This window comes from Petaurus breviceps, unplaced genomic scaffold (genome assembly GCF_028583685.1).
Source record: "Petaurus breviceps papuanus isolate PSGF00001 unplaced genomic scaffold, PetGlider_PUasm1.0 224, whole genome shotgun sequence".
In the NCBI taxonomy this organism is placed as follows: domain Eukaryota; kingdom Metazoa; phylum Chordata; class Mammalia; order Diprotodontia; family Petauridae; genus Petaurus; species Petaurus breviceps.
Window position 1 is genome coordinate 7950535 of NW_027185887.1, and position 22291 is coordinate 7972825.

At 37.4% G+C, this 22291-nt stretch overlaps 1 protein-coding gene across 4 annotated transcripts in view; it reads left to right on the forward strand.

The window, feature by feature from the left end:
• The window catches only part of NFATC1 (nuclear factor of activated T cells 1), a 212402-nt gene that overhangs the window by 121344 nt on the left and 68767 nt on the right, over positions 1-22291 (forward strand). For all 4 annotated transcript variants that reach the window (XM_069095005.1, XM_069095007.1, XM_069095008.1 and 1 more), the window contains exons 7-8: positions 13097-13152; positions 18061-18193. In XM_069095005.1, coding sequence (XP_068951106.1) covers positions 13097-13152; positions 18061-18193 — 189 coding nt within the window. The remainder of the gene's footprint in view (positions 1-13096; positions 13153-18060; positions 18194-22291) is intronic.

A 22291-nucleotide genomic window follows, 5' to 3' on the forward strand; every position in this document is an offset into this window, starting at 1 on the left:
GAGAGAGAGAGAGAGAGAGAGAGGGAAGGGGAGGAGGGAGGGGGAGAGAGACAGAGAGAGAAAGAGGGACAGAGACACAGAGAGAGAGCCTGTGGTAGAGTGTAGGGAGTATAGAGATATATATGGCTATCTATGACATGGCTAATAACCTAAGAGGTTGCCTAATGTTGTATGTAAGGGAAAACAGTAGAATGCACATATGAGGTATGAACTTAGTTTTCCTCCTTTGGTGATTATATTTTTCTGATTGCCCTAAAGTGGAGAGGGTAGGTCTAGGGCAGGGGTGAGGAACCTCTGGCCTCTAGGGCACATGACTGAGTCCACATTTTACAGAACTATCTTTTTATTGAGGGGATTTGTTCTGTGAAGTTTGGATTCAGCCAAAGGGCCATACTTGAGGACCTAGAAGGCCACATGTGACCTTGGGGCTGCAGGTTCCCCACCCCCAGTCTAGGGGTTTCCTTTTGTTTAAATTGATCTCTAGTCAGCTCTTCCCAGGAAAACTGCACATATAGGCTAGTTTAAAAAAAAATGTTTGCAGGGTTATTGTGATGTATGCTCAGTAATCTGTTGACTGTCAGTGGTAACTGGATTGAAAGTAGGCATAGATTCACAATAAAAAATATAAGATTTCTTTACATTTGGATTGCAGCTATAAACAGGCAGAGACTTTCAGTACTTTGGGACTTCTCTCCAACAGAGCCCTTTTGTTAAGCAGATCAGGGTCCCAAGGAATGCTTTCTCCTTTGTATCCCCAGGGATGAGTCTGGCACATAGTAGGCCCTTAAGCAACGCTTATTAGTTAATTGAACTACCTGATAATTCACAAAATGGCTAATTCATTCATAAACCATTGAATTACCTATATTACATGCACTGTTAGAAAGTTTTTGTTTTGTTTTAGTCTAGATCTGTGATTTTGTAGATATAAAAGACTCCTGGTAAGGAAAACCCCCTTTACCCAAGCACACTAGCTACTGCTCTGCAATATATGGTTTTAGAGAATTGCTTGAATCTCAGAGAGTTTAGGTGACTTGTCCCATGGCTACATGACCAGAATGTGTCAAGGAGGGAACTGGTCTCATGTTTTCCTGACTCTGAGTCCCTAGAGAGTCACATTATGGAATAAAACATATGAATAAATATAGATTGGAAAAATATATGAAAATGTTGTTAATCGTGTGAAATGTAGATATGCATTCTGAGTATAATGATTTTTATTTTTAAATTGTTTAAAAGAGGAAGGAAAACTAGTAAGTATATTGTTTCTCCTCTCTGTCAGACACTGTGCTAAAGTACTTTTTAAGAAAGTAAATATTATCTCATTTGATCCTCATAATCATTCTTTGAGGTAAATATTATTATTACCCCAACTTTACTGATGGGGAAACTGAGGCAGAGATTTTTTTTTTTAAGTGACTTGTCCAAGGTTGTACAGCTAGTAAATGTCTGAACTCATATTTGAACTCAGACCTTCCTGACTATAGGTCCAAAACTCTATCCACTGCATTGCTAGCTTAAACAAAAATTGTCCTTCACTAGTTTATCTGTAGCAAAAGGGTTTGCTTACTTCAGAAATCTGTCTATGAAATGGAGGTATCTTTCCTGTACAAGTTGCTGGGAGTTAAAGAGATCCTAAATTCTGAACTGTTTGGATTGGTTTTTGTTTTGTAACCAGTTTGGACAAATGGTCATTATCATTGTAGTATTATGTATTTAATTGGGCATTCCTCTAGTGTAATTTTATCTGGGGTTTAAGAGGATATCAGACTTGGAATCATCTTTCTGCTCATTACGAGAAATTCATTCTCAATGAATATTTGATACTTTGAAAGGGCTCTGTATAAAAGTTAATTCAACAATCAGGATTCCTGGCCTCTACTGATCTACCTTCTAAGATAGGTAACTATGACATGAACAGAAATTTTAAAGACATGAAGATAACCAGACATTCAATACATGCTCAAAGGAAATATTTCAATTACATGGAAACAGACAGTTGAGAATATTTGTTGAGTGGCAAATGAACAAGGAGTCAGTGGATTGCATGTGGTAAAGGGGAAGTGTTATATAGTCTGTTTTATGTGAAAATTATGGAACCATGATGGAGATGACCAAAGTCCCTGCCCCTTTCCCTATATATAGGGAACATTTTGGGATCACACTTAGTAATTAAGAATTGACTACACAATCCTTCTCTGTTGGAGAAGGTAAAAGGCAACTATAAACGTTCTCTAATTCTGAACACCCTAAATATCCCAAAATGGGTGTTCTTGGGTGGTTACTGATGATCTCCCTTCAAAAAACAGAGAGATAGAACATTTTTCTTTTTACCCTTGCTCCAATGAAACAGAAACACAGCCCAGTGTCAGGGTAGGGAGCAGAGTAGCTTTGGAAATGGTTTATAAGTTTGTTTTATTATTTTCTTTTCCATTAGTAATTTCACATTTGCCCACATCATCGCCTCTCTTCTCCTTTCACTTGGTCTCTTACTGTCCAGCTCCTTTGTCTGCCTTTCTTTTAATACCAGAAAATACCATTTGAAATTCCATTTAGCTAAATGTATTTTCCTTCTGCTAATTCACTAGGGTTAGGGGGAAAAAGGTAATTTTTTGAAGTCACAAATGAAAATGGCTTAGGTTTTAGAGACAGCATGGCATAGTGGCCTCACATGGTGCAGTGTTTAAGATTGGTAGACTTAGAGTCAGAAAGAACTGAGTTCAAATCCTACCTCAGACACTAGCTGCGTGACCCTGGACAAATCACTTGGCCTCAGTTTCCTTATCTGTAAAATATGGATAATAATAGCACCTACCTCACAGGGTTATTGCAGTGATCAAATGAGATGTCATAGACATAGTAATTTGTAAATCTTTAAGCTCTATATAAATTATAGCTTTTCTCTTCTTTTTTTTAAAGTTTACCTCTAACCCACACTGACTTTGTGACCCTGGGCAAGCAACTTAACCTCTCAGTGCTGCGAGGCAATTCTTTAAGACTATAAATTGTAGAGAAGGTTTTGAACTGTACTGTCAGAGGAAGACCTTCACTAAGAACTCCCTGTACTAATTGTACCAAATCAGAGGTGTGGTTTCTTTAAAAAAAGTTTTAGAAGTAAAAAGTAATTTTTCTCCTTCCCTTTGCTTCTTCTTCCTTTTGTTTTTAACCTTTCTTTATTATTTCCTCATCTATCTCTCTTTCAGGTGTCTGTTTCCTTTTATCTCTAAAGACGCTGGAAGGGTTAAAGCACTAGTCAAATCTCTTGCTAATTAGATGGGTCTTTTGATGCTGGAGAAATCCGGCAGAAATACATCATCTTTTGGTCCGCCCACACTTCATATCTGGGCCTCTGTTGCATAGATGATGTATCAGCCTCTTGCTTCTCTTCTAAACTACTTTTTTATTCATCTGCCCTTAAAGAGTGCGATGTTTACTCTTGGAGGGAGGTTAGGGAATGAAGCTTGAGGGGTAACCCGGATACACCTAAAACAGTAAGAGGCTGGAATGATCTTAGTTCAAGATGGATAGGCAGGAAGAGAGACGACTCAAAAGGGGTTTATGAGAGCATTCACTCTGCTCTAGGCTATGGGGATTGCTTTCTGCTTTTGGTACAGGGAACATTGATGGGAACAACTTCCTAGTGCTCCTACTTTCTTATGGAAATGGCGACCATTGTACATCTCCACTGTTCCTTGGTCAAGGGGCTTGAGGTGTTAGGAAGAAAGAAGTTGGAATGTCAGTTTTAAGGGGAGGGGGTTAATCAGAGCCTCTTCATATATAGAAATATGTCTTCTTAATTCTCCCTGAAAATATATCCCCAAATAATGGATTGTAGAATGTAGAAAATCTCCTAATTCTTAATCTGACTTCTAGTTATACCATAAATTTTGGAAAACAGAAAGTAAATCATAGAGCTCTCTGCAGAATTTAATGTCAGTTGTGAGGGGTGGAGATAATTCAATCAGTCGACAGGCTTTCGTTTTTCTTTTTCTTTTTTTTTTTTTGAGGGGGGAAGGTAGGGCAATTGGGGTCAAGTGACTTGCCCAGGGTCACAGGGCTGGGTTTTGTGTTAAGTGTCTGAGGCCGCATTTGAACTCAGGTCCTCTTGACTCCAGGGCCTGTGTTCTATTTGCTGCGCCACCTAGCTGCCCCAACAGGCATTTCTTAAACACTTTCTGTCTACTAGGCACTATGCTAAGTATTATTAAAAACAACCCCAACCCTCAGGCAGCTCACCTTCTAATGAGGAAGACAACATGTAAATAATTAGGTTATACATGCAGAGTGGATAGAAGGCAATCTTAGGAGAGACTTAGAAAGGCCAGTTTCAGAAGGTGACATTTAGTCTGGGTCTTAAAAGGAAGCCAGGGATTAAACTGGAATTGAGGTCCACTTTTATGCAGAGTGAAAAGTCGTTATATGAAAAGCAAGCCTTTATTGAGTGCCCCCTGTGTGCCTGACTTTGTGCGAGGTTCTCAGGCACAAAGAGAAGCATAAACAGTACCTGTTCTCAAGGAGATCACAGTCAAACATGGGCGCCATGTAAATGATGATATCCAGACAAAATGGGTACTGATAAATTGGAGATAATCGATGTCCTCAATAGTAGGCCAAAGTTAATATAGATTGGAAGGTGCTGATTTTTTTTTGCTTTTTTTTTTTTGAAGGGGGGAAGGCAGGGTAGTTGGGGTTAAGTGACTTGCCCAAGGTTACAGGGCTAGTAAATGTTAAGTGTCTGAGGTCGGATTTGAACTCAGGTCCTCCTGACTCCAGGGCCAGTGCTCTATTCGCTGCGCCACCTAGCCACCCCAAGATTCTGATTTTTTGATGAAAAATCTTCATATAAAATTTTAAAAATTAAGTGGGATTATAAATGTGTAATGTTTACTTAAGAACAAATCTTTTTTAGTATCAGAAAAAATTAAAAGGAAGCAAAGTTTTTTCAAAAGAGAAGTTATTGACTTTTGATGTGCTTTCTCCAGTTCTACTTGATAATAAATAATTTTTCCCCCTGAGAATGGATGCATTATACTTTTAAATTGAGCATAATCCATATGTTCTGAGCCTTCTGCCAGGAAGCTGGAGGCAGTCTGGTCAGGAAACCTGGATTTAAATCTCATTTTGGATTTATGCTGTCTGTGTGATCCTGGATAAATCACTTAACCTCTCAGGGTTCTAGGACTCTCTAAAACTGTAAGTTACAAAGAAAATGCTGACCTACATTGGTAGAGAGTTTCCTCACACAGGAATTCTGTATACCAATAAACTACTGGTTCATTCTCCATCTCTAGCTCTACCAATAAACTAGATTAGGAAATAAAACTATGGGAATTAAGTGACAGCAATGTCATTGTGATCCAGTGCCTTAGTGACAATCCATTAAAAAACTCAGGTGAAGACTTTTTCAGGTTCAAGAAATTGTTTATGTGTTTGTAAGAGCATGTTTGTAGAATCCCCCAATGCAACTATACCTTTTCAAGTGCTCAGCACATGGTCCTGCCACCAATTTACTGAATTTAAATAATAATGTCAAAAATCTTCAAAAGAAATTAACTTGAAAGGATAAAGTAGTTAAGGACAATGTGGAACATCCTGGTGTGTATGAATATGTGTACATATATATGTATGTATATATGTGTTGAACTCTTTCATAATTTTCTAATGCAGCTTCTACCATCAGCTATGTGTAAGGGGTCAAAATTTGGGGCAGGGATAACCATCTGAATTTTGTCAGGTAACATCCTTGTTTTTGTTTTGGTTAGGTTGGTAGTCCTACAGGTTCTTGATCCCTTACTTCTTTCTTCTCATTCTTACCTTTAGCCTGAGCAGCTCCCTCAAACCATTTGCCATTTCTATTCCTTCTAAGCCAACACCATTTTTGCATGTGGATGGATCAAAGGCCTTCTATCCGCCTGTGATTAAGGAGCCAAGACTCAGAAATCGGTGTCTGCTGCCAATCCCTGACACATATGAAAGAACATCTGGGTCTATTTCCTTGCCATTAGTCCACTTGGAATTTTCTGTTCTAGATATTGGCAGTCTTGCCGTTCATGGGTTGGGGGCAATAGAAAATGGTCACATGGAGTGTGAAACTAACTCTTAATTTTAGTATGCTTTTTTTTTAATTTGAAAGATGGTGATATCTCGAGGGAAGTTCTGTCACACAAAGAGTTTAACATAAAATCATATATTGTAAACTTAATGTTGGTATGGTGTGATACGGGAAGAATAGTGAAGAATACTAATATTCCAAGGGAGCTATAGTTGGTGAGGAAGGTTGAGTTTGTGGGGGATTTTTTAAAGCTCATATTGGGAAAAAAAAATTTAAAAATCAAGTAAATAACAGAATCTCTGCATGTGGTAGAGGTGATGATGATAACAGTTGACAGAATACAGAGCTTCTCTTCAACACTTATTTTGCTTGTTTTCTTTGCCAAAGAATATAAAAGGGAGATGATATCCAAGGTAAGTAAGAAATCAGGAAATGGCACCTGATTGCTCCAGTGACTCTAAGTCACCTCTCTGGATGAACTGCATACTAGGGTACTGAAAAACAGGGATATATGATTGTAGAGTCTTTGTTCATCATCTCTGAAAGATTATAAAGAATGGAGGCATATCACAGGAATGGAAAAGGCCTGTGAGTTTGACGTTGGTTCCTTGCAAAATTTTAGATCTTGTCATTAAAGAGTTGGTTAGGGAGCATCTAGAAAGTGAAATGACTTCAAAGATTCACCATGGCTTCCTCAAGAGCATATCCTAACACACTAACCTTATTTCTCCTTTTAATGGAACAACTAGCCTGGCAGATCAGCAGAATGCTACTGTAGATATAGTCTACCTAGATTTCAGCAAAGCATTTGACAGATCAGACACTATTCTTTTGCATGAACTAGATACAGATGATAGTACAATGAAATAGCAATCTAGGACTGGTGGAGTTATCAGACCAAAAGAGAAATCATTCATGGGTTTGATGTCCACTTGGAAAGGGCTCTCCAATGGCATGACCCAGGGATCTAGTCTTGGCCCCATATTATTTAACATTTTGATAAGTTGGATAAAAGCACAAAGATGAATACCTATCAAATTTTCAGATAATTACAAGCTGGAAGGAATAGTTAACATATAGGAAGACTTGAGCTTCAAAAAGATGTCAACAGCTGGAACATTTGGCTAAATCTAATAAGATTAAATTTAATAGATATAAATCCAAAGTCTTACACTGAAGTCTAAAACAATTGTGCAAATACAAGATGAGTGAGGTGTCTAGATAGGGAATAATTCAGCTGAAGGAGGGAAGAGTCAAGAGAGAAGTATGAAAGGAAGTAATTTTTCTGAGCTCACCTAGCAAAGCTTGTTGACAACAATGTAGAAAATAAGTCAGACCAAATTATGATTGAGAAGAGAATAATTCAGCTGAAAAAGATCTTGGGGTCTGGGTAGACTAAAGTTTAATTATGATTCACCATTGTAATTTGCAGCTAAAAAGATCTCCAAAACTATATTAGGTTAAGCTACATTGAGAAAGGTACAGTGTCTAGGACTAGGGACTTGATATAGTCCCACTGTATTCTACTCTGGTCAGACCACATCTGGAGTGTTCTATTCAGCTAGGCAACACATTTTAGGAAGAAAATTGATGAGCAGGAGAGTGGCCAAAGTAGAGTAACCAGGATAATGAAAGGCTTCAAGATTATGCTATATGAAGATTGGTTAAAGGAATGTTTATCCTGGAGAAGAGAGGAAAGTGATAGTTGTCATGTATTCAGAGGACTCTCTAATGCAAGAGGATATAGATATGTTCTGCTTGGTCATAAAGGGAAAAATTAGGAGTGATGGGTAGAAGTTTTTTTTTTTTTTTAAGAAATATACTTTCCGTTAGGAAAAATTTCATAATATTTAGCAATTAATCCCAAAGTGGGGTAGTCTGTGAAAGGTAGTAGGTTTCTCCTTGCTGGAGCTTTTTGACTGACGTCTAGCTGCCCACTTGATGAAGGTATGAAGAAGGTGTGAAGGTGTGAAGAACATTCATATTTAGGTATGGGTTGGACAAGTTGACTTCTGAGGTCCCTTCTAAATCTGAGGTTCTGTGCCTCAGTAATGTGACCTGGCAGTATGCCATATGTGACCTTCATTTCAAGAGAATGGAGTTTTCTTACTATACTGACTGCCATCTCACTCAGTCTGTTATTGAATTGAGGCAGAAACTGAGATGAAAATGAATAAATAAATGAGGAAATTGATTTTTTTTCCTTCTCATTTCCAACTGCCTCCTCTTTCTTATGTTTGGAAGTAAAACTAATTGATATCACACTTAATTTTCTTGGATAACTTTACCCACTTTAGATACTAGGGAGAATTTAGTAAGAATTTGCCAAAAATGGTTTATATCCTGCTTAAAAACAAGTTGATATTGGTTTTGAAAAAGATGACTTCTTTGCATTTGGTGAGAATTTTAGAATGAGAAGGAGGTTAAGGAAATAAGAATTCTTAAGCAGAGAAGTGTCTTAATTTTCAGGTGTCACTTTCTATTGAACTGATTTAAATATATTAGTCAAACAATTCTAAATGTGAACTCTGAGTCTCCCTTTGTCTCTATCAGTTGGTCTCTCTCTGTCTCAGTGTTTCTCTGTCTCTCTCTTTCCCTCTGTCTCTGTCTCCATCTCTGTCTCTTCCTCTCTCTCTTTCAATTCACTAAAAGAAAAATAAAACAAATTGTTGTACTTCCATTGTAGGAATTGGGGTAACTGAAACCAAAGAAGTCTTTGTCTAGAAAGATGCTCATTCTACACTTTTGTCTCCTTTCCTCAGTCTCCAGATGTAGGAATAACAGCCATGGGGTGATAGGATTGGTGATCCCAGACAAGGCTGTCATAAGCATTCTGCTTTATGACCCTTTTTTATCCATATACTCTCCTTTCATTCATGTGACTATAGAACCATTTTAGTTAATAGGTGTTGATCCTGGTGATCTCACAGAGCTCTAACTATCCAGAACCCATCCTTTGGTGTGTAGAAGCCTGGTCACAGACATCTAAGAATAAAGCCCAACACACCAAGAAGGATTAGAAAATAATAGAGTATGTCTTAGAAAAGCCTTTATGGCTCCTAAATAAACTCTGGGTTGCTTTCATGTATGGAAAAAAAAAAGCTCAACCCTAGAAAAACACTACAATATATGTGACTAATTGACATTGTGAGTTTTAAACAGCTTCTTTTTCAGTCCTGTGGAGTGTTGGAACAGACCCACAGTGCCCTGTTTGTGTAGAAATCTTCTAGCTGGGTGTGGTGGGGAAGCCTTTTCTGTGACTCATGCTGTAGGGAATTCCCTAATGATTTGGAATATTTTTACCCCTGGACTTCTATGCAGTTTCCTGGAGCACTGAGAAATGCAATGAGGATTTGATAAGGCTGAAACACAAAGGCCCATTCAGGGCTGGCCATTTCCCTTTCCAGTGGGAGGCATTTTGGATGGGATTGAATCCATTCCTCACTTCCAAGTTCAGGTGCTTTGCAGAAGACAGCCCTAGGGTGTGATGGATCCACTTGGCAGACCTTGTCATCTTTCATCTGCTCTGAGAGAAATTTAATGGATCATAAGAGCCCTAATTTCATTGTTGGTGACTCCAGGTGTTTCATAGGGAGAACTGAGTACAAAATGGTTAATGGATGCTGTAACAAGTGAGAAATTCATGGAGATTCCTAAAAATTATGAGACTGTTGGAAGGGCCATAGGGACTGGACTTGTGATTCTATTAGTATAGTTAATGCCTGGATAAGGAAAGTCCCTTTGGGTCAGCAAGTTAGAGTCCTAGAGCCTTGCCTAGAACAATCAGTGACTTGCCCAGAATAACACAGTAGGCATGTATCAAAGGCAGGACTTGAACCCAGGTTTTCCAATTGGCAATATTTTTTTTTCTATCTAGATTACCAGCAACTCAGTAAATAGCTATGTATCTTGCATCTAAGAGATGGGAATAAACTGCAAGAAGAAAGAAGAAGCACATGCTTTCCCTCCAAAGATGGGACTGCAAAGTGATCCTAGCTACACTAATGGCCAAATTGTTTTCTCTGAATTCACTCCACTGTGCAAAATTGAAGCCAGTGTCTGAAATGACTTTCCATATCTCCCAAGGGAAAAAAAAATCATCATACTGATTGGGGGAAAGCCCCAAGAACTGTCCCTTCAAAGCTTCACATATATTTTGGTGGGTCCAGAGGGCAAATCTTTAAACGGGAATGCCTGAAATGTGTCTACTTCAGCTTTGTGTTATGTCTGTAATTTGAATTATTTGCATTTTGGAAAGGTATAAATTGCTCTGGTGTACTTCTGTTGGTGCCTGGCCAGGCAGGGAGTTGCCTTGGGCCCTAAACCAGCCAGGCCAATGCAGATGTGGCAAGCTTACAATGGAAACTTTTGTGGTTTATCAGGCCTCACTTCTTAGGCACATTCTGACAAGAAGAAAGGTATCCCACATGCTTATTGCATTGGGAGAAAATTCTTTTCTCCTCCATAGGCAAATTTCCTTACTAGTTAGGCCCCCATAAACTGTTCCTATCCCAATGGTTTTTTTTTTCTTTTAAATTGTATAAACCTGCAAAACATGTTTACTGTAAGAGGTTGACGTAGTGGTCTAAGGTTTCCCTCCTGGAGTAGGTCCCAGTTCGTGGGCGTTGAGATTTCCCTCTTGGTTCACCAGACGTAACATGAGGAATTGTCTCCTTTTTTTTTTTTTTGTCTCTGCTTCATAACAGCTTCTCCTCCTTATGTTTTTGTTAAATGAAATGTCACTAACTCTTAATGAATCCTCTATTCCCCTTCTCTCCCTCTGACTCTCACTCCCCCTCAATCCCTCTGCCCCCCCCCCCTTTTTTAACAGCAAGGGTCTGGACATTCTCAAGAGAATTTCTTACTGAAACCCAAACTATGACTCTTAGCTTCTAGTTGATGGGTAAAGACTAAACACTGGCCGGAATTTTTCCCTAACAGTTTAGATTATAACACCTAAAACGTTTTTTTGAGCAAACTTGTGCTTTGTCATAATAAAATTTCAAAAGCTTTTAGGTTAGTGCCAAAGAGAAGTAATAGAGGATTAGTTACATAAAGAATAACTTAGATTTCTTGGGGCGAAAAAAGTAAGAGAGGAGGGGAAAGTCAGCTTTTCAGGGCTCCAAGACAGAGTCCTAGATCACGTCCTAGGACATATAGTCTCTAAGATAGAAACTAGGAACTAAGCACGAGTCAACATGAAGTTCTAGCCACCCTTTCTTCAAAGCCAGGAAAGCATTCCTGACTACCACCAGGACATATGGCCACAGTAAAAAAAATACTCCACTGGCCAAAGTTCCTGAGCAGGCCCGAGCTTTGGAAGTTTTGCAGAGCTGTCAAGATTCTGATGTCTTCAAGAGCAGCTAAGTTTATTTTTAGTTTCAGTATTTTTTCCTGTAGGAAAGTTGGGTCCTGGACCCAAGAGACAGTGGTCTATCTTTTTTAACTCGTTGATTTAGTGGAGTCATCTGGTGAATGAATTGTGTATTGGGATCTGGTAGCCCTGGGAAGTTTGTGTACTTCTGGAATGTTTGAAACATGGTGTTGGAGGGTTCTGGGCATTGATTAACTAATATATTTTCCCCAATCAATAACTTCTGAAGGTATTTTTCTGATTTTGTTTTGCTTTGTAGCTTGAAAAAGGTATATCTTTTCTCCTTTTAAAATAAAACACAAAGAGAAATTGTAGGCTACATTATACATATTCCAGCATTGCCGAGATTCATGATTTCATCTATGTGGATACTCAGTTCTTCCACCAGTATAGATTTCAATCCCTTTGTACATTAGTAAGTGGCTTCATAAGTTGTGATTACTTCAAAATTTTTTTTAGGATATTGCCTCATTTTAGGTAAAGATAAAAGATTGAGGGATAGTAGATGGAAATAAATTTTCTTGTAAGTAATGGACACCATCATTTTACTTGTCACTTTAAGAATAATGATTTAATGCCATTCTCATAACAGCCTACCTTCCAAAGAGATGCATCTGTATACAAAGACCATTGTTTGCAAGCATTCAAAATACATTAGACACTTCTAAAAGTGACACCTCTATGCTGGGCATGAAAGGCAATAAAGAACAAAAAGTTCATTCATAAGTACCTTGAACCACTTTTTTTCCCTTAAAGAAAATCTACCACACAAACACAAGCTGGGTTGAGGTTTAAATGACTTATATTTGTATGTCTGAATATGGCAATAAACACAGAAAAACAACACAAGTGTCATTTCACCATTTGTTACAATGGCATTTCTGTTAAGACGGCAGAGCTCTTAACTCTCCAAATGTTCGCTTCCTGCTGCTGGACAGAGACACAGTTAGCTTTGGGGCCAACCTGCATTTTCCTCATGTTTCTCATTTCTCTTCAGATAGATTGATATGGATTTAGAAATTCTGTCATTGTCCAGTTTCAGTTGGTAGTGCGGTAGGCACATTAACTAAGTTGAAATGGCTTAAATCTAAAGTTCACTAGTTGTGTGGCCAGTAGCATGCTCATTGTTATAAGAGAACTCAGTCTGTGGGGACTATGGGCTCCAGCATGATGAATATACCTAGGTCAAGTTGAGAACTGATGTTTTAGAACCTATATTCTCTCTTTAAGTCTTGTGTCCAATCAGTTTCAAGGCAGCTTTAAGCTACCCCCTTCATCAAAATTGATAATGTCTTAAATAACTGTCATAGAACATCAAGTATTATGGTTATCTGTGCCAGACTGTAAGCTTCATGCAGGCAGGAACCATGCCTTATCTAAAATATGTATTTTTCTGAAAGCACATAGTGCTTTCTATACAATAGACCCTTACTTAATGTTTGTTGTTTGATCTAGAAAGAGGTCATTCAGGAATCAGGAAAAGTTTTGGTGTCTGAAGACAGTTATTTTTTTTTCCTACCACTGAGTCCTAATATTGCCTGCATAATGATACTGAGAGCTGTCGTTTTTATAGGTCTAAGGGTGAGGGGAGAAAATGGGGGAGGATAGAGTGGAGGTCGAAAGAAACATATGCATAAAGGAATAGATTTATTTCTGTCTTTTCCTTTTAGATGGTCACCATGTGTGGGAAATGGAAGCAAAAACTGACAAAGAATTGTGCAAACCAGTAAGTATTCCCTAAATGTGCTGCCATTTTAAAATGATATGTGCTTTTACGTGTTTCTATAGCATCCTGCTAGAACAGAATTAGAGTTTTCTTAACTTTGGCACATAGTTTCTTTAGTAAAATAGAACAACTAATAAAAATAATAGGGCACGAATAAGTCGTAAAAATAATTGTAAAACACTCTGTGGAACAAGCGCTAAAATGAAGCTAAATAATGTGAAGAATAATGGTGGTAATAGCAGCCACGTGGACCAGGGGACATGAGTCTGTCCTCATGGAAATACTTTGTAAAATGGTTTGGGCACAAAATGGATGTCACTAGAAAACATATAGAGCATCTAGGAGGCACAGTGGATAGAGTTCCTGGAGTCAGGAAGACTTATTTTCCTGAGTCCTGATCTGGCCTCAGACATTTACTAGTTGTGTGACCCTGGGCAAGTCACTTAATCCTGTTTGCCTCAGTTTCCTCATCTGTAAAATGAGCTGGAGAAGGAAATAGCAAACCACTCCAGTATCTTTGCCAAGAAAACCCCAAATGGAGTCTCAAAGGGTCAGATATGACTGAACAACAACAGAAAACATATATATTTTTAAAATCTCAAAACCTGAAGCTCTTGACATGTTTCGCATTTTTGGCAAATGGACACATGTATACTTTTCTGCTTTCTCTGTCAGTTACTTCAATGTCAGCCAAAGAGAGTAAGAAATGGGGGATTCCCCAATTTGAACACTGCTGCTCTCCCCAAATCCCCTGGGAAACAATACTTGTTCTGAGACTCTCAAAATTGACCTGCTCTTCAGTGGGGCATATCCCTTGTCCCATAGACAAGTAGGTTCTTGAAAGACCAATATTTCAGCAACTCCCTTGAGCAATGGCTTATTATTAACCATCTACTCCAGAGCACATGATGATTTTTTTTATTAGTTACCTTTGTTTCAGATGTAAAATAGATACCACCTCAGACGTGGCCTTACTTGACAAATTTACTCATTGGATTTGCCTATAAACATGTGATTTTTTTGATACATGGAGTTAAAAGGAAGGAATAAATTTGGAAAATATTTAATGGCTATTATTATTATTGTTAGGTTTCTCCTCCAGCTTTACAAATAACTATTTACCTGCATAATTGTATGTCAGTTCTATTTTGTATCCCTCAAAGCAGCCAGTTCAGTGCTAGGCACTTAAGTAGGTACTTAAATACTTGATTGATAGATCACCCCTGGTGATTAATGATTTATTTTGGGTGATAAGTAATGTATGTTGGGTTTTTTTTTCTCCACTGGAAAGATCAAGTTGATTTAAAATATATGTAGTCGATAAGTTTTTGTTCACTAATTAGCAATGCTGATTTACTCTCACTTTCATGTCTCATTCCTCATATCAAAATTAGTGCATGGTAGTCTTGCAACTTAACCTCCTTACTGGTATTGCCTCTTTCTAAGACTAACATAGATTTTCCCAGAAATACACAAGCTGCTAGAAAGTAATGAAGCATGCTGAGCAGTGTTTCATTGCTATTTTCTTTTTTTGCATAATTGCCTCGAACTTTGCTTCACTTTATCTGAGTGTTTTTCAGTGCTTCCCTCAGCTCAAAATGCCAGTTCCCCTCATAACTATACTGAAAATAGGGCTGGATTTAGAGGCAGAGGATATAAGTTCAGATTCTATTTCTGCTATCCATTCTTTTTGTGCTGCAAATGATCACAACTTCCTTCTCCCAATTTAAGTAGTCTGTACATTCTGATTTTCATATGTAAGTTGTTTTTTTTTCTTCTTCTTTAAAGCCAAGGTGAATGTGTATCTTCATTGTTTCTGAAGGTTCTTTGTCTTTTCTATGAATGCAAATTTTCTTCTTTTTTAAAATCTTAACTTCATTTTCCCTTTTATATGTTTAAAAATGAATGTGATAATAATAGATAACGGTAACTAGTCTTTATGTAGCATTTTAAAGTTTGCAAAGTGCTTTATATATGTTCACTCATTTGATCCTCACAACAACTGTGGAAGGTAGGTGCTATTATTATCCCACTTTACAGATGAATAAACTAAGGTAGAGAATTCGCTTGGTGATTTGATCAGGATTACACAGCTAGTAAGTATTTGAATAAAGATTTAAAGTCAGATCTTCCTGACTCCAGGTTCAGATTTTATCCATTGCACCACCCAGAGATCAGCTAAGAGTGTTAGCCTTGGAGTCAGGAAGACAGAGTGGTGGAAATTCCACCTCTGACTCTTGTTAGCAGTGGCCATGGGCAAAGTCACTCAATCTCTTCCTTATCAATGAGGAGGTCTGAAAGTAGTAGGAATGTATAGCTAGTAAATATAATTTTAACTTGCACCATATACTATAAGTGTGGTAGAAAGAGCACAATATTAGAAGCATATTGACCTAGGTTCAAATCCTTACACTGCCATTTACTGTATGAACTTGCGGAAGTTCCTTTGGACATTTGATTCCTCATTTGCAAAGAAAGGAGGTCTGTGCAGCTCTGACATCCTTTGATATTTATATATTCCTTAAAGTGTATATCCTCTGTACCATTTGACTAATGCTTCCCATCTTATCTTTGATAAAAGGAACAAAATATTCAAGGTGTGTATCTATGAAGAATTCCCTTAAGCCCAAACAATTTAACAAAAGAAATGAGTAGAAGTGTTTTTCTCAAACCTTCCCCTCCCTTTATTATTAAAAAAATTAATCATGGGGGTGGCTAGGTGGTGCCGTGAATAGAGCACCGGCCCTGGAGTCAGGAGGACCTGAGTTCAAATCTGGCCTCAGACACTTAACACAAAACTAGCCATGTGACCTTGGGCAAGTCACTTAACTCTAATTGCCCTACCTTCCCCCCTCCAAAAAGCAAAAAAAAAAAAAAACCCAACCAAAATTAATCATATGCCATGACATCAAATTTGCTTTGTAGAGGTAACTGAGTGGCACAGACAATGGGATGCTTGATTTAAAATCAAAGACACATGAGTTCAGATCCTACCACAGATACTACCTTTGTGCCCATGGGTTAATCACCTAACCAGTTTTCAACTTCAGTTTCTTCATTTGTAAAATGGGGTTAATAATAATACCGATCTAGAATTGTAGTAAAAATCAAGTAAGATACCATATGGAATGCATTCTTCAAATGTTAAAGAAATATATAAATGTTACCTATTGTTAGTATTCTAGATCTCACAGAAACCAAAAAGTACAGTGGGAAGAACACTGAACTTGTGCTCCAGAATACTTGGGTTCACATGGTGACTCTGTCACTGAGGTTCACACAGGGATTAAGTGATTTAAGAAGGACAGAACTGGGATTAGAAAGAGCCCTGCTCTTCTAATGCCCAGACCATTAGTTTTTCTACTGTCCCATATCACCAGGTAATGCCATGTCTTTACCATAGTATCTGTAAAAAGATGTAGTAAATTTGTCTAAAAAGATAACCATATTTATAATCCACATAATAGTTCAGGAACCTTTGTCTGTAATCTCTGAACCTCATTTGGCTCAGTGGGGAGAACAATATATATTATATATTTTTTAAAATGAAGCAAGTCCACAGTTTGATGATGGTTATTTCATTTATCTTGAAATAAATTTATTTATCTTGACTTTAAGAATAGGAGAGACTCTTAATATGAATTTAGTCATTCCCATTCAGACCCTTCCCAGGCAAACCCAGTTAAAGGAGCTTTGGATGTGTTGGACTATTTTTCTTATTGACCAACACTAACTTGAATATTAGAGATGGATAGTCTGGCAACCACAAGCTCTCCTTCAGAAAAAAAAAAACCCCAACAGATGATTCTCTTCTCTTGGATTTTTCTTTGTTAGTCCTGTGGAAAAGTACTTTACAATGCTACTGCCCTATATTTTCCACCAGTAAAATACCACTATTGATTGTGTGTTTTTTTTTCCTTTTTGTTCATATCCAGAATAAGTGAAATCATTCTGGGTCCTCATAAGGCATGTGACTGGCTAAGTAATGGGCAGAAAACCTTAATGGGTGTCGGAAAGATAGTCCCAAGGTTGTGGGGTTTTTATTTTCCTGTTGTTTTGTTTGTCTTTAAAAAAATAAAAAATCCCCAGTGCTTAAGACAGTGCTTGTTACATAATAAATGCTTGTTGACTTGATTTGTCCAGAAATTGGAGCATAGAGTTAATACCAATTTTCTGTGTTGTATTTTATCTCCAGCAAATTGTTAATTCCAGGTTAATTTCCCAAGTACATTCTTGATCTTTTGCTTTCTCACTATTTACCCTAAGATGACCCCCTCACCTATTACTCAAAGAGTAATACAAACCAAGTTTCAGTTAGCCTAAGCAAAATAGATGAATAATTATTCTGATATTGGGCAGAAGGAGATGATAAGAAGAATTAAGGGATAGATTAGGGATAGGTAGTTAGTGGTACATATAATGAGATAATATTTGTAAAGTTTCAGCACCATGCCTAGCATAGAAATGGTGCTTAATAAATGCTCATTCTCCAAGTTCTCTTCCCCCCCAAATTAGTATAGACTTTAGATTTCAATGTGAGGAATTTTCTGGTGTGGAAACTTACTCCACCCATGCAGGTCAGTAACTCCTTTGAAATGTGTTGTCTTAGAGGGTTGATTGGGGGCACCGAGACATTAATAAACTTGCCCCTGATCCCACAGCCAGTATAAGTTAAAGGCAAGACTTAAATCCATATCTTGTTGACTCTAAGACTTGCACTCCAATCTGTCATTCTAATTTGCTTCCTCTCTGTTTCCCTTCATTAACATGGGTAATTTGATTGGTTTTATTCTTTTAAAGAAGAACTACACAGGAATTTGAAAGAGTCACATATAGACATATTCTTCTTATTATTATTATTGTAAGATGCTGATTGGTGCCTTTCCTTGTGTATCATTCTCATTTCAGAATTCACTGGTGGTTGAGATACCACCTTTTCGCAATCAAAGAATTACCAGTCCTGTTCAGGTTAATTTCTACGTCTGCAATGGAAAGAGAAAGAGAAGCCAGTACCAGCATTTCACCTACCTTCCTGCAAATGGTAACAATATATTTCTAACATTAAGCACGGGAAATGAAAGATTTGGATGTTTTTTCTAAAAGATGTAGAAAAAAATGGAACACTTCATGAAGTTGGTGCAATACAATGTAACCTGTGCTGCACTGGGGAGTAAAAAACTGTGCTTCAGCCCGCTTAGCAAGACTGTCTCCTCAATTTCTTCTGAAATGCGGAGGAAAATGTATTTTCCCTTTATAAAAAATTGTTGGGTGTTACCTGGAGGGAAGATTGCTGATCTCTCTCTCTCTGCTGGAGGCCTACAAGTACACAGCAGCCACCCCCACTCAACTCCCTGCTCAGCATGAACTTTCTCTGCCCTTCACCAGTAGTAATGCTGCTGTGTTTATGAAATTGTATAGATCTTTAAGGTGGAAAAGAAAATACTTATAATTCTTTTGTAGATGCCTTTAGAAATAAACACTTGCTATAATGTCTTAAGGCCAACACCTTATTTGGTGACTTTACTTCAATGGTGATTTTATGCTCATGCTAATATTCCATCTCAGACCCAGTCATTGGGTATTTAATGTCACTGTAATGGGCAGATTTTCAAATGGGAGAACTTTTTATATAATCAAAACATGCCCTTTGATTGTTGATTGCCTGTTTTAAAAGACTGTAGATAGCCCTTCTGGACTCCCATAATAGCAATTAAACTTATGAACTTTTCAGAGTATGTATTTTAAGAAAATACCAATTTCTTTGACTCTTAATGACCCAGGAAGTGGCAAAGAAAGGAAAATCAAAAAAAATGTATATTCCCAAACCTGTACCTATTTGTGACCACTTGTACCAAGGCCCCCGTCAGCAGGAATGAATCATGTTCATTGTGGTAAGCCTGGCATCAGTCCAGTAGGGTCAAAATTTCTAGTTTTCCACTTAATTGAATGAGTTAAGATCTTGTATTCCACAAAGGCAATTTATACTTGTATAGCCCCAATTATTTTAAAATCTCAACTTTTTGTGTCTTTCTGTTCTGAAAAACTTGATTGTTATCATTTGAAAAAGAGAGGCATCCTAAAACTCATTGTAAAAGCAGTCAGATCTCTTAGGAGAATCTCAAGAATACTGCAATGGCATCTTTGTGCTTTGAAAGTTAAATGGTATTTAAAGTGTTCTAGCTAAGAAGAAAACCCTAACATCTCTATGTTGATTGAACAGTTAGGGCTAAGTGTTATATCAGACAAACATCAGTGAAATCTTCTATGATTAGATTGATGTGCTTTGACTGCAGAAATATCACCAAGATAGTGTTTTGAAAATAGAAGAAAGGATGCATGTGACTGTCAGCATGTTGACATTTAAAAGATTTCCATGGTTTAATTTGTTCCCAATGTATTATAGTCCCTTTAGGATTTATGTGACAGGTAGTTCACTCATAATTTACAGATGAGAGTAAGGTACAGCATATCTATGTAAATGAAAGTGTTTTATTTTTCAACAACTTTGGTGGATTTGTCCTTATCAAACATCAAGTGTGTTAGACACAAAATGAAGCACCAAAAAATAAAACTGAGGCCTCAGAAGAAGAATTTACATTTGGAAAATGGAATTATAATGGAAACCATTTTTATTTTTATACTCCCATGTTGGGAGTACATTGCTGTGGCCTTAAGTTACACTAGGATGTCATGACCCTTTCAGACTTCAGACGTGTTCAATGGATATAGTGAGGGAACAATGGAGGGACTTTCTTAACCTTTTTTGAGTGTGATGGAGTGACCAAAGAGTTATAATGTTAGATGTAATGAAAGTAGAAGCCTTGGAGCCCTTGGTTTCAGAACCCCAGCTGCCATCATACCATTCTCAGTGGAAGTGGGCTCTGAATTGACAATTCTGATCTCAAAAGACACCTAAATATGGAGTAGAGTCTTTCAAATTGGGTCAGCTTAGTCTATAATGTTAATTGTGAAACAAATATTATCCTGCTCATAGGGTATAGTGTTTTCTTTTCTAACAAAATTGTTGATAACAATGCCGTTTCCCCTCCAATTTTTTTTTTGCTAAATTTGCCTACCTCAGTTTACTTATATGTGCTTCATATTTAACCATAAACTTAAATATTTGTCAATGACAAAAGCTGAAACATAGCTTGCTGATTTTTAATGTGTTTGTTAAGTGCACTTGATGAATTAGGTTTGGTAGATCAATCCTAACATCATAAAATGTGGAGTTAAATGTATTTAAAGTATAATCCCTTAATGCTTTACTGATTAAGTGGCTTATATAGAGAAGCATGTAAAATTTAGATAATCTGGGTAGATTAGAATCCTCTGAGGTTTTCCTTTAACTAGGGATCCTGTTATTGCATTCCTTCTTTCTTTTCTTCTCTCCTTCCTTCATTCTTTCCTTGTTTAGCAGTATCACTAGGGCTCAGACAGTGTCACTAGACCAAGAACTAGGCCAAGACAGTAAGTTGGTTAGCAGTAGATGTATTTTTATTTGTTATGTCTCAACCCTCACCTCTCCTCTGTTTAATAAAGAATGTTGAAAAAAGAAAGGCTCCTTCAAAGAACATTAGTTCTTAAAGGCGACTCACTCAATATCATGACCAATCTATGTCATTGATATGTTGAGAGCTGTTTAATGTTAAAACCTTTACACTACCCAGGTGGGGACTTTCACTGCCCTTGGCTAAATGCAACCTTCTTAGAGTTTCACAACATCGTGGAATGAAAGTGTGGAAAGTGTTTTGTTTGCTTATGAAAATGGTGAGTAGGGCCCACATCTCTGTCATCAGCCTCCTCCACTTCCTGTCTTAGCTCTAAAATTATCTTCTTACTGCTTGGCAGCAGATAAACACAATCAGCAATTTGCCCACGATGACATTTAGCTGCCACACCTCATTTTCATCCCCCGTATCTTGTGCTGGCAGCTCACTTTCTACATTAAAATGTTACATTGGTCAGATTGAAGGAAAACAACCAAACAGAGATCCAAAATTCTACTGGACTTATGGCACAGCTTTTGGCTTTGGTTGGTGGATCTTTGGGTGAACTAACTTTTAAAGCCACATGGATTCTTCTATTGGAATCTGGCAACATTTTTAACTTGGGTGCATTTGCCTATTGAATGTACAGTGAAGGGTATGTGCATTTCTCATTGAAAGTTTTTTGTGTTCAGCTTCCTGGGGAAAACAATAACAGCACAAGATAGGAAAAAAAAGTCAGGTATCATGGCAGACGATTTTTGCATGCAGAGAGCATACATATTATTTGAGAGAGTTTTTTAAACTTTTCATTTGTCATTGTTTTGCTTAAGAATTCTAAAATACAACCCCCTGAAAGGAAATTTTCCTTGCCACTTAGTAGTAATTAGATGGATTAAGAGAAGCACTAACAGACGTCATAAAACAAAGATTCTGCCAGAAACATTAACAGTTCTGAGAAATTATTTTAATGCTTTTGAAATTGAGAATTAAAAATATAAAAGTTCTAATCTGTGGTGAAGTCTCAAAGGAGTCAAAGGTTTGAGTATGGGTTTGGATGAGTATCTGGACCAGCTTTTGAGCTGGAAATTTTTTGAGATCATTCTTGGGACCTATCCACATCTACATTGTTTTTTTGAGTACTGAGTAATTCATGAACTCAAATGCTCATGATCCATAGCTTCAACAACAAGGATTTGGAGAGTCACATCAGACTGTCTTTGTCAGGCATTTATGAGTAGGAAAGTAAGCCCTTGAATGGACAAGTCATACTCAAAAGTGTCCTCCTAGCTAATCTGTAATAATGGGGTATGACAAAAGCCTAAAGGCTTTAGGAATTCCAAAAGTAAAGGATGTAAAGGCAGAATGAGTACCATCCATTCTAATAGGAGGAAGGAAGGTAGCTTCACTATCCTATTTGGTCAGTGACAAATTCATTACAACATATTCACCTTTATACATGCAATTAAGAAAGGAACTTTCTCATTCTGCTATTTCCTTTTTGTCAAAGATGAACATCAATGTCAGGATAGTTAAGCCAACAAGTGACAAAATTTATCTGAAATGAGACAGTTTTAAGGGGTAGAATTATTGGTCTTTCTCTGATGAATTTGGACACCCCAATAAAGATGGTATCAGGAAAGGAACCATAT